This window comes from Balaenoptera borealis, assembly GCF_965194805.1.
Source record: "Balaenoptera borealis genome assembly, chromosome: 4".
Taxonomy (NCBI): Eukaryota; Metazoa; Chordata; class Mammalia; order Artiodactyla; family Balaenopteridae; genus Balaenoptera; species Balaenoptera borealis.
Window position 1 is genome coordinate 84,577,595 of NC_138861.1, and position 15,967 is coordinate 84,593,561.

Below are 15,967 nucleotides of genomic sequence, written 5' to 3' on the forward strand. Positions count from 1 at the left end.
TGACAAAGCAAAATTAAATGGAACTCCACATGTGATCAGACCAAAACAGTTTTTAAATCCCCATCTCCAGGCAGCCAACTGTCTTGTTAGTGAAAGGTCTTCTCAATACCATTAGTCCAGATGACATCTGTTTACTACTTTAGTCCCGAGTTGCAGCAGGGTTAGGGTGGGTTTAAAAACCTGGAATTTAGTCAGCTACTAGCTATACTAAAAATTCATTTAACTTGCAGGGCCCCATCAGCATCAGAAAGGGAGGATCCTAAATGGCTCTGAAAGTGACAATCCAAATTCTTTTCATGAAATTGGGAAAAGTAAGAAGCATTTTGTTATTATTTTTTCTCTGGCACATTAATAATGTACCCAATAGGTACTCAGTTTATTTTGACTGACAGGGCAAAAATTTGAGCTACCAAGAAACTGATCTTGGGGAATGCTAATGAATGCAGCTATGTGACAGCACACCTAGGATGTGTACCAGACTGCAAAGTATAAGGATGGTCTTTCTGCAGAGCTGAGCTAACCTGAAACATCTGGAATAGTTTATGAGCATTGATAGGATGGACTCAGGCACAAAAGCTTATCGTGCCCTGCACCCTCCTATCAGCAACCTTTTCATCGGTCTTTTACCCCCATGACTCTCCACTGCCCAGCTCTTCTTCTTTGTCATATGCTACCTGTCAAGTAAATCCTATTAAGACATTTTGCCAAAATGTTTACTTAGGGCTATTTTCATTTTCAAGGAAATCTTTTTTTTTTTAAATAAATTTATTTATTTATTTATTATTTTTGGCTGCGCTGGGTCTTAGTTGCTGCGCACGGGCTTGCCACTCTTCGTTACGGTGCGCGGGCTTCTCATTGCGGTGGCTTCTCTTGTTGCGGAGCACAGGCTCTAGGCGCGCAGGCTTCAGTAGTTGTGGCTCGCGGGCTTCAGTAGTTGTGGCTCACGGGCTCTAGAGCGCAGGCTCAGTAGTTGTGGCGCACGGGCTTAGTTGCTCCACGGCATGTGGGATCTTCCTGGACCAGGGCTTGAACCCGTGTCCCCTGCATTGGCAGGCGGATTCTTAACCACTGCGCCACCAGGGAAGCCCCTCAAGGAAATCTTGAAGGCACCAAACATTAAATTCTTTAGAATTTAAAGAGAAATGCAGTTTAATGGTGGAATATTAGGACTTTTTATGCTTTGTTTTTTTGTTTTTGTTGGGGGTGGGTAGGGTGGGAATACAGTCGATGTCGCCTTTCTGATATTCAAACAAACTCCTCCCCCCTACTCATAAGATCAGCCTTGCTTCTAAGTCATAATAAAATATTAAAACTTTAAAAATATCATTTATTATCTTCTCAGTTCATAGAGGTGGTGAGTAAATAAAGCATCTTGACTTCTAAAGAAAGTTCACCTACTTTGTATCCGATTTCTGAAGGAGGATTAAGAGTAAATTCTTCATGGTCATGGGACAGGTCATCTCAGAAATGAAGACAGGAGGAATTAGCCTGGCTGAGGGTCATACAAGCAAGGAAACGCTGTCTACTCTGGCTGGCCAGGTGGCCTGCTGTCTGTTGCTTACCCTGTACTGCTGCAGAGGAGGCCTATCAGCCTAACATAACGGCAGGCCCCTCACTCCTGACTTCTGGAAAAATCACACCATCATTAGTCATGTCCAGAAAACTCCTTCTCCCTGCTGACCACTATTCTCGGTAAAAGTTTGAATTGTGGAATTTAGAGGTGGTGGGTGGTGCTTTGCTCTCTGAATAAAGTTATTTCTTAAAATATAAAAATCTGCCCTTCGAGTTGCACTCCGGTTCTTGGTCACCTGCTTGGCCACTCCTGGACCGTGCTCACTCTCCTCCCTGCACCCTTAGCCAACAAGTCTGGCAAGAACCAACTGGTATCGGTTGACTGTGGCCATAAAGAATGGTCAGTGGGAAATGATAGGCCATTGAATGAATCTCTTCGAAAACGCATTATTTAAAAAGCACATTGATGATGACAAAGAAGGTGATTAACTATTATTGAGCGCCCACCACGTGCCGGAATTCCTTCCAGTGTTAATTTGTTTAACCTTAATACTGGCCTTGCAATGGCAGTGTGATTAGCATACCCATTTTATAGAGTGGAAACTGAGATGAGGTGAAGAAATTGGCCCAAGCTCAAAGTGCCACTGCTGAAGTTAAAATTCAAACCCAGGGAGTGTGGCTCCAGAGGTCCTGTTCTTAATCACTGCACTATTCATTAAACAAAGGACACGGCCAGGAACAGTTTTGAAAGCAGAACATCATACAAAAAATAAGGCATTATCGTTACTATGGAAGTAGGAGAAAGAGAAGTTTTTTGGTTACTAAATAAAGGGATCATATGAGTTGTGCTTAGAATGAAGTCGTGATTTGCACTGCTGGTTACAGACAGCAATGTTCAGCCAGGATTAATGACAGTAGAATGCTAACTAATCATACCTTACAGTGCTTGCACAGCACTTTACAGTTTACAGAGCCCTTTCAAACGCATTATCTCATCTCAGCTAATCCGACTCCAATTCCAGTAAAGGAGCAGATCCTGAGCTTGAAGCTTTCAAGTCCAAAAGCAACACTCCTTCCATTTTTTGACCAGGGTCCTGGGTTTCAATTTTCCCCAACTCAGGCAGAATACTATGGAATAAAACATATGCATTTATGCAAATAGCCATGCCAATCTGTGATGCCAATTTGAGAAGGGAGAATCTCGTGCATTATGCATCATGTGAGTCCAGCCAGGCTACAAATTCCCCGGGGTGTTTCTTTTCAAGCTAAATGCCCAGTGTAGCAGGACTCATTTCAAGTGATCTCAATGTAGATATGTGGACTTAAAAAAAGGGGGTGAAGAAAGCTTTCCATATCATTGGCCTCTTAAAGCCACTCCCTGCCCACTTGAAAAACGATCATAATGACATTCTGCTAATTGCTTGAATCTTGTAAATTCAGAGCTTCCAGGCAGACTCAGAGAGAGCAAAAATTTAATGACATAAATTTTGGGCCGGCACTGTTGGCTATGAAGTAATAAATAATGTGTATAAGGCAGATATGTAGGATTGTGTTCGCAGGTGTCTAGTTAGCAGAATATTTAAATGACTTTTTATAATGAGCCCTTCTTTTCTGAAGGTCAGTCTATTGTAAAGCTTCAGTATATTCTACTTTGTTTTTCAATAATTATAATAGCTCTGAAGAGCTAGTATATTCCAGATATGCTAACTTTTATGACAACCCTGCAAGATCAGTATTATCATGCCCACTTTGCAGAGAGGAATGTTGAGGTTTCCAGTTCCAGTCATCTGAATGTAGGTAAAGTAAGTAAATTTAAGTGGCAGACCCTGGCTGTCTGGCTTGATATTCATGGGGCGGTTTGGCACTTTTATTTCGTCTGAGTCATTCACAGATGAGTTGCCTTGGGAAGCAGGGGTTGCTCGGTGGACCCAGATCACTGCTTTACTAAGAAGGAATACAGGGACTTGCCTGATGGTCCAGTGGTTAAGAATTCGCCTTCCAATGCAGGGGACACGGGTTCGATCCCTGGTCGGGGAACTAAGATCCCATATGCCGCGGGGCAACTAAGCCTGAGCGCCGCAACTACTGAGCCCACGTGCTCTAGATCCCGTGTGCCACAACTAAGACCTGAAGCAGCCACAAATAAATAATTTTTTTTTTTTAAAAGAAGGAATACAGTCTAATGTGAAGTGAGAAATGCCAAGCCTTGCCTTCAACCTGGCAACCCTGTCCTAAGACAAGTAAGGCTATCTTTGTAGGAGAGCTTGTGGGTCCTAAGCAGGTGAGGGGGAGTAAAAGCTCTTGTCTCAAAGTTTCTAAGGCTTATATATTTCAAAGTGAATGAGATAATGATTTAATCTAAGGAAGAGCTGGCATTTTCTTTCACCCCCTTTTACTTGGCAACACACAAGCAACCAGCTCAGATTGGCAGTCAGTTTGTTCTATTGAAAGAAACTGGGCTCTCCAGAAAAGCCTGTTTGGCCTCCTGGGAATGTCACGGGCAACACCAGGGACCTCCCTGTTCACACAGTGTCCCAATAGGGCAGCTACATCCAGAGTCACAAAGGTTCATGCAAGTTATGTGTCTGCCTGGTCCCCGATCCCCAAGAATCTGTGCAGCAACAAGCAGTGACACAGGCATCTGGTAAGGAGGGATGGAGAGAATACGTTCCTGGCACTTAGCTGCATCTGCTCTTCCTCTAAAGATTTCTAAAATGTCTATTGTTCCTTGGAGGGTTTCCCCCCCCTCTGTAATTAATTACTATGTGCTTGAGAAGATCCACAGACTAGCAGAAAAGACTGAGTGCTGAAACATACGAAAACAATTAGAAAAGAAGTCCAATCACGTGAAACCTATAATTCAGTTCAAAAAAAAAGGTTTACTTCTCCAATGGGAAACACCAAGTCAGAGAACTCAAATCTCCATGGCATTTTAATTCAGGGGAAGTGAATCTTGATTCTTATTTTATCCTCTTAAATGCAGAAATCTTGGCTTCTTGAGCAGAGTCTCATATTTGGGGGGTAATTAGGCTAACAATCATAAACTAAAAGAGAAGGGAAAGTAGTTTATGTACTTCTGACTTCAGTGGCAACTCTAATAAATATCAACTCCACATATTTATTAAGAAAGACCTACTTTCTGTCCCTTGGTGCTAAGATACCTCCTAATATATTCTTTGACAGGAAGCTTGGGACTTCTAGGCTTCTAAACTCATGTGAAAATGGACTAACATGCACTTTTGCTCCTTTTTATATACTAAAAATAATTTAAGGAGGTGTTTGAGAATACTTGGGAAACAACAGCCAAAAAAAAAAAAAAAAAACCAATCTGTAAAAGTACAGCCTTACTCTTGTCTACATGCCTCCTTCCTTGCCTATGCCTCATCCTCTACCCATCTCTGCAAGCACAGACTTTCCCAGCTAAAAAAATGGGCCTCAAGAAATATCTGGGGCCTCTTATTGGGTTCCAAGATGTGGTGGCCAGAATTCATCTGGATTGCAAAGATAGGAGACTGAGGTTACAATGCCTTAAGAGACATCAGCATATTTAAATGTTTTATATTCTTATTTTCCAGACACCAAGAATCCTTTTCTTCTTCATGATATGCATTTCATTCCAGTTAAGCTACTTTCTGCCACATTAAAAGCAGGATCCCAAATGTGGATAAACTTAGAATAACTGTCAACTCTGCTGTGGGCTGCAAAAAGTAGGTGACAAAGACACAGACAGGCCAGGCTAGCGGCATGGTATGTATAAAACTTTTATGAGAGAGCTAGCAGCTGAAAAATCTATCTAACAAATGAATTCTGGGTGTTTGGAGCAGCTGTGTTGTGTTGCTATTGGGAACATTCTCTGGGAATATGCATGATTTTCCTGAACTCCGTTTTAAATGCTAAGTCAAGTCAGTAGCTCTAAGGTGTGACATTAACTGACATTTGCAGACATTAACTGACCTGCAAACTTCTGCTTAATAGAGCTAACTTGGATAAAATATGTAAAACTTAAGGCAGATAACAGGAGCAAAAATTACCACAAAAATATACTACTCATCAGTTAGAATTACATTTGTAAACTAACCGTGATTCTAGGTTTGTACACAGAATGGGAGCTGTCATAAAAGATTGTACTGTTTTATCAGAAAATAAGCCTCCCAGTTACTGAAGAGGCACAGTATACTCGTGCAATCCCCAGCCTTTGCCCACTCTTTTCTCTTCTCTACGTCATCATGATTCCTGCGTGTGCTGAGTTCTCTTAAAGTATCTGCCCATTTGTCTCCCCTTGCTCTTTTGGATACTCTAAAGATGATATGGAGTTTCCTTAAAAAAATTAAAAACAGAACTATCGTGTGATCCAGCAATCCCACTTCTGGGTATATACCCAAAAGAAATGAAACCAGGATCCCAAAGCGATCTTAGCACTCCCATCTCATTGCATCATTATGCAAAATAGCCAAGATGTAGAAACAACCTAAATGTCTATCAAGGGATGAATGGATAAGGGTAATGTTGTATATACATACAAAGGAATATTATTCAGTCTTAAAAAAGAAGTAAATTCTGTAATATGTGACAACCTGGATAAATCTTGAGGACATTAAGCTAAGTGAAATAAGCCAGTCACAGAAAGAAAAATACTGCATGATTCCACTTATATGAAGTAGCTAAAGTTGTGAAATACGTAGAATCAAAGAGGGGCATGGTGGCTGCCAGGGGCTGAGGGAGGATGAAATAGGGATTGCTGATCAACAGGCATAAAGTTTCAGTTAAGCAGGATGAATAAATTCTAGAGATTTGGTGTATGATATTGTATCCGTAGTTAACAACACTGTATTGTACAGTTAAAGATTTGTTCAGAGTGTAGATCTCATGCCAAGTGTTCTTACCACAATACAATATTTTTTTTTAAAGGAAAAAATAAATGGCAAAGGATATGAGGGAATTTATAGAAGAAGAAACCCAAGTAGCCAACAAACATGGTATAATAGTCAACAGCATTAGTAATCGTGGAAAAATCAATTTTTTAAAATGAGATTTAAAAAATCAAGCAGATTGGCAATTTTTAAAGATAACAAGAAAAAAATACATCATAAAGATGATAGTGCCTTTGGTAAATTTTAGTTAAAGACTTCACAGATGTGATAAAAAATGAAGGTATGTGTGTCAAGGGTATTAAGATTAAAGATTTTTTTATAAATTCATACTCTTATCTGTATCACCTATTACCTATTTCCGCTGTGCCCTAGACTTGAAGACAGAAGCGGGAAAAATCTGAAAAACGGTAAGGGAGTATATTTCATTTTTGTATTCTCAGCATCTAGCCTGGTCTTTGATATAAGTAGAAGCTCAAATGATGTTGAAAAAGCATGTGTCTCACAAGGTCTCTGAACCAAAATTTAAAGAATATCTGGATTTATTTCTCTTTTTAAGATTCTATGACATTACCCTTCATTATTTCAGAAACCCAGAGAGTTGCTTGTAACATTAGCACAGTTTTATGTTAGAGTTTTCTAGAAGCACATACATGTTTAGGACAGACAAGCCTGTCTGTGGGATACCACAGACAGAAAGAATTACATCCTTGATGTTTTATCAGTACAAAGCTACTCTAGGATTAAATCCATATAAGTCAGTACTGGAACTTTCACTGAAGACCTAGACCACAGCAATAATCACACATGGAGTTGTATGGAGGAATGGAAGACATTCCATTAAATGTGTGTGAGGCAGCTGTGGTACCATGGTCAGAACATCTGAATCTGGCCACCAGGTCAGTGGTAACCAGCTCTGAGACGGTCAAGTAACTCACTTTCACTGATCCTCAGTTTACTCTGCTTGAAAATGGGTATATCACCTACCTTTTAGGATTAAATGGAACAGCAAGTGGCAAAGGAATTTCAATTGTCAAACTGTTATGAATTTCAATTTGTCAAATAAATTTTGGTCTCACTATTATTTGTTGGTATCTTTGTGGCTATTATATGAGAAAAATTAATCAGCTTCCCCAAACACTACACAAAACTGTAGAACTATAGTTCTCTGTGACTTCAATTGCTAAAGGTCTCTATCTCACATGTAATATGAGGCCACCAGGACTGTATACTAGTGCCTTTGTTACAATTAAGAGAAGTAATTACTCCATTCTTTGTTTTTGAATCAACGAGCTTTAGAAAATGAGTCAAATAAACCTAATCTTACTTACTACTCCCTTGGGACAAAGAAAGTCAGTGGATTTTTGTCAGCTAGCCACTCTTTCTAAAGAGAGTGTTCCCCGTTCCAAAGAACTATTTTCTAGTGATGTGTAAAGTAAGATAAGAGCCATTTAGGGGTAGTGTGAAAATTAACAAGCCATAAACAATTGAAAAATAAGATGTTATTGCTAGATAAATCCTGCAGCCCACAAATGACTGACCACACATACTTGACCAGGACAAGGTCTACTCAAGCAGCACAAAGCTCCCTCTTCACCTCCATTTAAAATAACCAAAAACTCAGCAGAGACAGGCCTGAAGACAAAGACTATTAGCTATTTCTATTTGCTGCAAGTAGGAAATAATGATGCAACGGATAAAGCAGGAAGTGGGAAAACAAGATGGAAACTCCATCACACCAGACAGATTCCAAACCTCCAGGCATGCACAAAGCCAGCCAGGCCAGTCCTTGGCCCGCAAAGCTAACCTGGCAAAGCGCTGTGCTGCTGGCATGACCTTGATTCCAGCTTGCTCTAGCCTTCTGCGCTTTCGGATTTCAGCAGCTTCTTCCTCTTCAGACTTGGGAGCTGGTGCCACCGCAGCCCCCTCTGGAGAAGGCTGCTCCTTCCCACTGCCGGTGGGTAATTCTAACCCACCACCAGGAGGCTTCCCACCAGGGTCCATTCGGCTGACGGGGTCCTCTTCACAAGGAGACCCCACTTCACTGCCCTCTTCCTCTATTGTTTCAGGATAGCTAGTGAGTTGGACAACAGAATTGACCAAACTAACAGACTAGGCTGGGGAGCAGATCCCATTGTCATCTCCTGGTCATTCTGATATTACTTCCACTTAAAAAAAAATCATAGCATGCAATATGATCCTGGTAATGTGAACAAAATTAAATGCAGCCATTTTTTAATTAGTACAATGCATCATAATCTCGACATTGATTAAGAGCTATTTCAAAATTGATATTGAAAGGCAAAAACCTTTTGTTCTAGAAAGGTAAAATTCACGTTTTATTCAATAATTAAAACTTTTAATGTTTATTCAATGGGAAATCATAGATAATAAAGGTGGGCCATAAGGAATAACCATGCAACGATCAGGGTGGTTTTGCTGAAAGGGATTAGACGAGACTGTAATTTTCTTTTATTGGACTATACGGTTCTTGAAGGCAGGGACTCTATCTTAGCTACCACTGGGTCCCCAAAGCCTAAAAGATAGTACCTAGTATGTAGTAGAAGCTCACTAGATGCATACGTGCTGAATAAATGAATGAATAAATACAAAAACATAATCAGAGATTAGGGGAAAGACCGCTTGTTTCTCTCAAGAGATGAGAAGTCCAATGCTTCTTCCATTTCATTATGACTGTTTCTACATGTGACTGAAGCATGTTCATGCATCCCTTCAATAACGCTTGAGCTCATATCTAGATAAACTTACATCTAGATAAAAGGTCTTACTGCACCTGATCTAACAGGAGTGGGAGTCAGACAGTCTCCACAGAAGGCCATGGATGACAGATGTTCTCAATGTCCTGTCGATAGAGCTAGTTTCAAAAATCTGCTCGTTAGACCAGTATTGGTTGAATACCTACTGTGTGCCAGGCACACCTAGAACAGGTGCCTTCACGAAGCTTATATTCTATCATGACGATCCCTCTCTGAAGATCTGTCCTGCCCACCTCCATCTGTAATCTTACATCAAAGTTCTAAAACGGCTCTTAGAGCTCATTCTTGTCCTGGGGCCATAATTCCTGTACCACAAGCCAGGATGGGAGCAGCGCGGTCCAGGTCTTACCTGAAGGGCCTCTCCCCACCCAGGGGGGAGGTGGCAGTACTCCAGCTCTTCCGATATTCCTCTCGCTCTGCTTTCTTCTTTCTCAGAGGCGCGGGGACGTAGGCCGTCTGGTTGCTTTTGTTGGGGAGGTACTGGTTAAAAGGCACTGCTGATTTTGGCTCACCGTGGGAAGTCCGCCTCGCAGACATGTCATCCTTCTTCACATCCGGCAGCTTCCGATGGGGCAAGTCGGATTCAGAGTCGCTTCCTCTCCCTGGGAAGAGAGGATGGGTGCTGAGAAAGTGTGCTGGGCTAGCAATAAAGTTCCCAATGGCAAGTATGCAGTATGGGGGATGTGGTTACATCTGTGGGTTCCGGGGATTACTTCCTTAAATTATTCACTTAAGAAATCTAAAGTATCAGTCGAAATTAATCCACTCTGGGAAAAGCTCTCCATTCTAATCAGGAAAAAAAAAGTCAAATTAAAAAAAAAAAAAAAAGAAGAAAGCTTAGCTGTATCTGAGAGTTACAATTAACAACACATTTGCAATAGAACTATAGGCCTGCTCGGATTCTGCAACTCTCAAAAGAAGAAACATAAATTTACCAGTGGAGTTTTTACTCAGCACCTGTTGTTGCATGTCTTACACTGCGCTAGATATTCTGACAAATAAGAATTATGAAGGATTTATAATCCTTTGTCTTTGAGGTACCTTTAACCAACTCATGAAACACCTGGAGAATATTAGCTATAATCAAGGAGCACAGACATATAAGAACTATAGGAATTCAGAAAAATGATCAGTATGGATTATACCAAGGGTTTGCCTTCCAGGAAATAGCTTGAGTTATAATAAGCATATTCCCATACCTCGGAGCGCTTCCTGGTACCCATAGCTGGAGGCAATCTTTGCTTCCTATGAACACTATGGCCCGAAGATCTATTTCTCTCCTGATACATTATGCTTTCTACCTTGTATTTTGAAAATAAGGGCTTTATATCCGTCACAGTACTTATCACCGTGTCTTTGCCCACAGTGGGTATCCGCAAATGATCAGATGAAGCAATGAATCAGTTTGGCTTAAACAGTGTTTTACACAACACAAAGGAATTCAGTGTTACCAACATCAGTCTTTTGTTGGTCAATAGCCCCCATAATTATATTGTATCCTTGTTTCCTGAGTCTCATCTCACCAGATTTCTAAGATCCATTAGAGTGAAATTGTCATGAAAACACACACTACTGTGACAGGCAGCCGGCCATTTGAATGCTGGTTGAAAACTCTTAATCACTGAGAGCCTCATGAAAAGGTTCTTCAACTCCACTGATAGCAAGTAGAAACTGACCTCTTTACCCCTTGTGAAAAGAACCTTATCCTAAGAGTCCAGCCATGTGGCAGCCTAGCAGAGTGAGTAGTGCAGGGGGGTTAAGTCAGATCCACTTCATTTTGAGCTCTGGCACTCATTAGTTTTGTTACTTTGTCATTTGTCACTTCACCACGCCAAGCCTCAGTTTCCCAATCTATAAAGTGAGGATGATGATATCACCTACTTCATAGGCTGCTGGGAGGATCAGATACATGTAAAGCTCTTGGGTACGGTACTTGGCCCCGAGTAAGTGCTTAACAAACACTGACTACTCTTTATGCCATAATAGTTCCGGATCTGCCACTGATGACCTGTGGGCTCCTAGGCTTGCCTCTAACACACTTGCCCGTCCTTTTTCTGTAAAAATAGGAATGAAATGACTTGCCCTGGAGATAAAATGATTTAATGGCTTTTAAAAAATGGTGAAAGTTAAAGCATCGACTATAAACAAGTTGTTCATTGCTGCAGATGAAATATTCAGTTTATGAATTATTCATGCCACTTGCTTTCAGCCTCCCTTCTGAAGTTTTGACCATTTCATTACTTGTTGGTTTTTGATTCATAACTTAGCTCCCTTCTCACCCTGTCTTTTATCAAGTCTATCTGTCTCAGTGTCATAATAAAATATTTAGAGCCCCCTGCGAATGCTTTATAACAAACACTAATACTACCTTAACTTGCTAAGCACTTGGATTTGTTTCCCTATTTGATAGTATTCCCATTTTACAGTGGTGGAAACAGAGGCCCAGAGAGACCCAAAGAGCCCTTTCTCCATGGCTGGTAAGTAACAGCTCGAGACTCCAGTTTCTGTTCTCCAGATTCCAGCCCAAGAAAGACCCCTAGCTGCTGGAAGGGAGAGAAGCATAGCCCTGGGGAAAGGAAGGATCAGACTTTGAGAAAAGAATGTCGTCATCATGATGTGCACTGTTGCAGTTTCCTAACTTTGGGCACAAGTAGAGAATAAATAGTTCCCTCCTCTGCAACACACTTCTCTTGGAAAAATGTCCTTTGCTTAAAGCATCCTGACTAGGGGAAGAACTGTATTTTGCTGAATAAATGAATGAAAGAAAATGATTCTTCAATCAACTATGAAGGCTTAGCATGGATTAGAACTGTCTCGTTTCCCTCCGTTCTAAAATCCTGTAATCTATGAAACTTACTTTGGTATGGTACAATATCTAAAAACATATTATCCATAATATACTGAGAGAGAGTCTCAAAATAGGTTGTTTAACACATAAACAGATAACCTTTTTTTTTTTTCCCAATTACTCTTTGATGAATGTCTTCAACAGGCACTTCAAGAAAAGTTAATTTGGGCTTCCCTGGTGGCGCAGTGGTTGAGAATCTGCCTGCCAATGCAGGGGACACGGGTTCGAGTCCTGGTCTGGGAAGATCCCACATGCCACGGAGCAACTAAGCCCGTGAGCCACAACTACTGAGCCTGCGCGTCTGGAGTCTGTGCTCCACAACAAGAGAGGCCGCGATAGTGAGAGGCCCGTGCACCGCAATGAAGAGTGGCCCCCGCTTACCACAACTAGAGAAAGCCCTCGCACAGAAACGAAGACCCAACACAGCCAAAAATAAATAAATTAATTAATTAATTTTAAAAAAAAAGAAAGAAAAGTACCAAACATTTATTTTAAAAAAAAAAAAGAAAAGTTACTTTGCAAATGCCCTGAGGCAGAGTGGCTCAGTTGAAAGAAGCATAACCTTCTGGACCTAGAGACCAGGGTCTAATTTCAGCTCCATCATCTACTAGCTGTGTGACTGGGAAATTTAAGCCCTCTGTACCTCAGGGTCCTCACTGGAAATAAGGAGGTGATAATACAACTCTCGTAGGTTGTCATGAGGATTACAAGAGATGTAAAGCACCCAGATAGTGGCTGGTGAGGTATACTTTCCGTAAGTGTTAGAACTCCTCTTATCTCAGGCCAAGACTTCAAAAGATTTTGACTTGACTTCATCCTGAAAACATGAAAATGTACTAGGGTGGCATCTCCATCTATGCCCAACATTACACGTGATGATGATGATGACATCCTTTTATCAAAGTCTGATCCTTCCTTTACACCGGGGCTACATTTCTCTCCCTTCCAGCAACTAGGGGTCTACCTTTTTTTATGTATCTTTACCATACACACCACCAACCCATTGCTTTTTCATCTCCTCTAACACTCTAATTTCTCTCATTCCTTATTTCTCTCCCTTAACTCATCTTTTCTATAAAAGATAAGAATATTTATTTAACAATATGCATTATGTTTATAAAATATGTTCTTAATTTTAAAAGCACCTGAGTGGAAGGTTGTGTATTTCCTCTTCAGGGAAACTTATTAGTGGCCTCAGAAGGCATGCCAGTGAGGGTGAGGGAGGAGCTGGGCACCTATTTAGCAAGACAGATTGGCTGAACTGACCCTGGAGATCCATAGCCTCCTTACCAGGTGGCTCTCGTGTCCAACCCATGGAATCATGGCACCTCTTACGAGCGTGGCTCTTGATCATCCCTACTGAATGAGGTCAGTGGACCTCAGTAATAATAAAATGAAAACTCTCTCTATTGACCCAATATGGAGTTGGAGAATTTCATGGTAAGACTTTCCCTAATTGATTGTGAGTCCTAGGAAATAAGTTTTCAAGAATTAAAATGTTCTTCTAAATTTGGAAGTGTTTATTAGGACTAGCAAACTTCTTATCATCACTTAAAAAATATACCATAGGGTTTCCCTGGTGGCGCAGTGGTTGAGAATCTGCCTGCTAATGCAGGGGACATGGGGGTTCAAGCCCTGATCTGGGAAGATCCCACATGCCGCGGAGCAACTAGGCCCGTGAGCCACAACTACTGAGCCTGCGCGTCTGGAGCCTGTGCTCCGCAACAAGAGAGGCCACGATAGTGAGAGGCCCGCGCACCGCGATGAAGAGTGGCCCCCACTTGCCGCAACTAGAGGAAGCCCTCGCACAGAAACGAAGACCCAACACAGCCAAGGATAAATAAATAAATAATTTTTTTAAAAAAATGAGTTCTTAAAAAAAATATATATATATATACCATAAACTCTAATGAAATACAACATCTATTTGGATAAAATTATACCACATTTTTTTAAGGCAGATAAAAAAGTGTTGTTTTTCTTTAAAACCTCATTAGGTCTTGATTAGTTTACAAGAACATAAGCCTGAAGGTATCAGGCTGATTGGTGAAATCTGTGTGTTAAGATGCTCTTTCATGGATGGTGTTTTGTGAAGCTCAATTTCATGTTTTTCTTTACATGGGAAAAACTTTTATGAAAAGACTCTGGCTTATCAATCTTAACTGCTGCAAACGAAATTGTGCCTCAGCACATATTAGTACAATATTAGTAATTACCATCTCAAATCCCTTCAAGATGTGGCTCATTATAAACTGAACCCCTCGAAGCTGGTGACAGAATAAATAAAGGATCTGCATTACCAGTTATTAAAAACTAGGATGAGACAATAATACATTTTTAAAACAATCAAAATAATATGGATGAAATAGTTTGGTTAAAATATGTTTCATAAAAGTAAATCTCCCTTTCAGTTATGTTAAAGCTCAATTAGATCATGCAGTTGGTATTGTAACTTCTAATACTGTGGGTGAGACTTAAGATGTCATGTAAATTTTTAGAAATGTTTTTCAAGCAGTTCACAATGCACCATGGAATTCTTTAGGAGTCACATACGATGTGGCCCTGAGGCTAATCTATTTGTTGGAAAGTTTAAGTACTAAACAAAAGCATTAGTTCAGTCATGCTAGAATTTGAAAAATCTATTAGGCAAACAGAAAGAAGTGTGGGTAAATTAAGCTTTAGGGTATAAGTTTTGGACTCACGCTTCTTGAGGCTAACATCGTTACACTACTTACAGCGATTTAGGGCACTTAAAAACAATGTTAGGGGACTTCCCTGGTAGAGCAGTGGTTAAGAATCCGCCTGCCAATGCAGGGGACACAGGTTCGAGCCCTGGCCCGGGCAGATCCCACATGCTGTGGAGCAACTAAGCCCATGCGCCACAACTACTGAGCCCGTGTGACACAACAAGAGAAGCCACAGCAATGAGAGGCCCACTCGCCGCAACTAGAAGAAGCCTGCGCACAGCAACAAAGACCCAACGCAGCCTAAATAAATAAATAAATAAAAATTACTTAAAAAAAAAAAACAACAGTGTTAGGATGATTACTTAACCTCTCTAAGATTCGTCTATAAAATATGACTAAGGAATGTTTCACAGCCCTGTGAGAGGGCTAAGTCAGATACTGAGTATCTTGTAATATGTGCTGAGGGTTAAATGAGATACCAGGGGTCGAGTAATGAACTCAGGACCTGGGCCTGTTAAATACCCAAGTATTTTGGTAACATAGAATTTTATAGCTGAAAGGGATCTTTTAGCTATAAGAGATAATTTTCATCTCAGACAAAAGACTTAAAGTCTCTAGACACATTAGCTTCAGTCAAGCAATACATGAAAAAGAAATAGACACAAATAAAAAAATTCCCCACCAGCCTTAGTGTCTTTCTGCAAGTTTATACATGCAGAGCCAGTCTATCTTCCCTTCCTAAAAGCACAAAGGTGCAAGATAAGTAAGGTAAACAGCTCTTGGAAAATATGTGTTAAATTTACATCAGGTTGCATGACTGTACATTTTTGTAAAGAAAAATGATCATTCCTTTCAGGTGACATAAAAGGCATGGGATTTAAATCAAACCCAGCCTCAGAAGAAACAGGCAGCCTGGGTTGTGTTCTATACATTAATGGCCACCTGCATTGCTCTAGTCAATGGTCAGGTATCAAAAGCATTGCCCAAACTATGCCAATTACGGTTTCACAATCCCAAGCTTCAGGGCTTTCATAGGTGTGTGCAGTGTGTTTCCAGTTTGCTGGAAGTTGATCTATTTTCACTTACACGGTGTGGTACTCACTCAAACATTTCCCTTCCTCGTACCTGGAGCATATAAACCTTCGGCACACTTTATGAGCTAATGGTCTGCACAGCGTCTTGATTTACTGAGACCCAGGGAGGAACGATGTAACACATTTTCCAACAGAAGACACGCTCACTGAGGCAGTGTTCAAACCAGCTGCTGGTAAAGCC

The 15,967-nt window shown here is 40.8% G+C and overlaps 1 protein-coding gene across 25 annotated transcripts in view; it reads right to left on the reverse strand.

The window, feature by feature from the left end:
- The window catches only part of LIMCH1 (LIM and calponin homology domains 1), a 356,840-nt gene that overhangs the window by 76,725 nt on the left and 264,148 nt on the right, over nucleotides 1-15,967 (reverse strand). For 17 of the 25 annotated variants that reach the window (XM_082390445.1, XM_082390446.1, XM_082390444.1 and 14 more), the window contains 2 exons: nucleotides 9,507-9,759; nucleotides 8,188-8,454 (listed from right to left, as the gene is read on the reverse strand). In XM_082390445.1, coding sequence (XP_082246571.1) covers nucleotides 8,188-8,454; nucleotides 9,507-9,759 — 520 coding nt within the window. The remainder of the gene's footprint in view (nucleotides 1-8,187; nucleotides 8,455-9,506; nucleotides 9,760-15,967) is intronic. The other 8 variants (XM_082390428.1, XM_082390440.1, XM_082390433.1 and 5 more) reach the window with 1 other exon arrangement.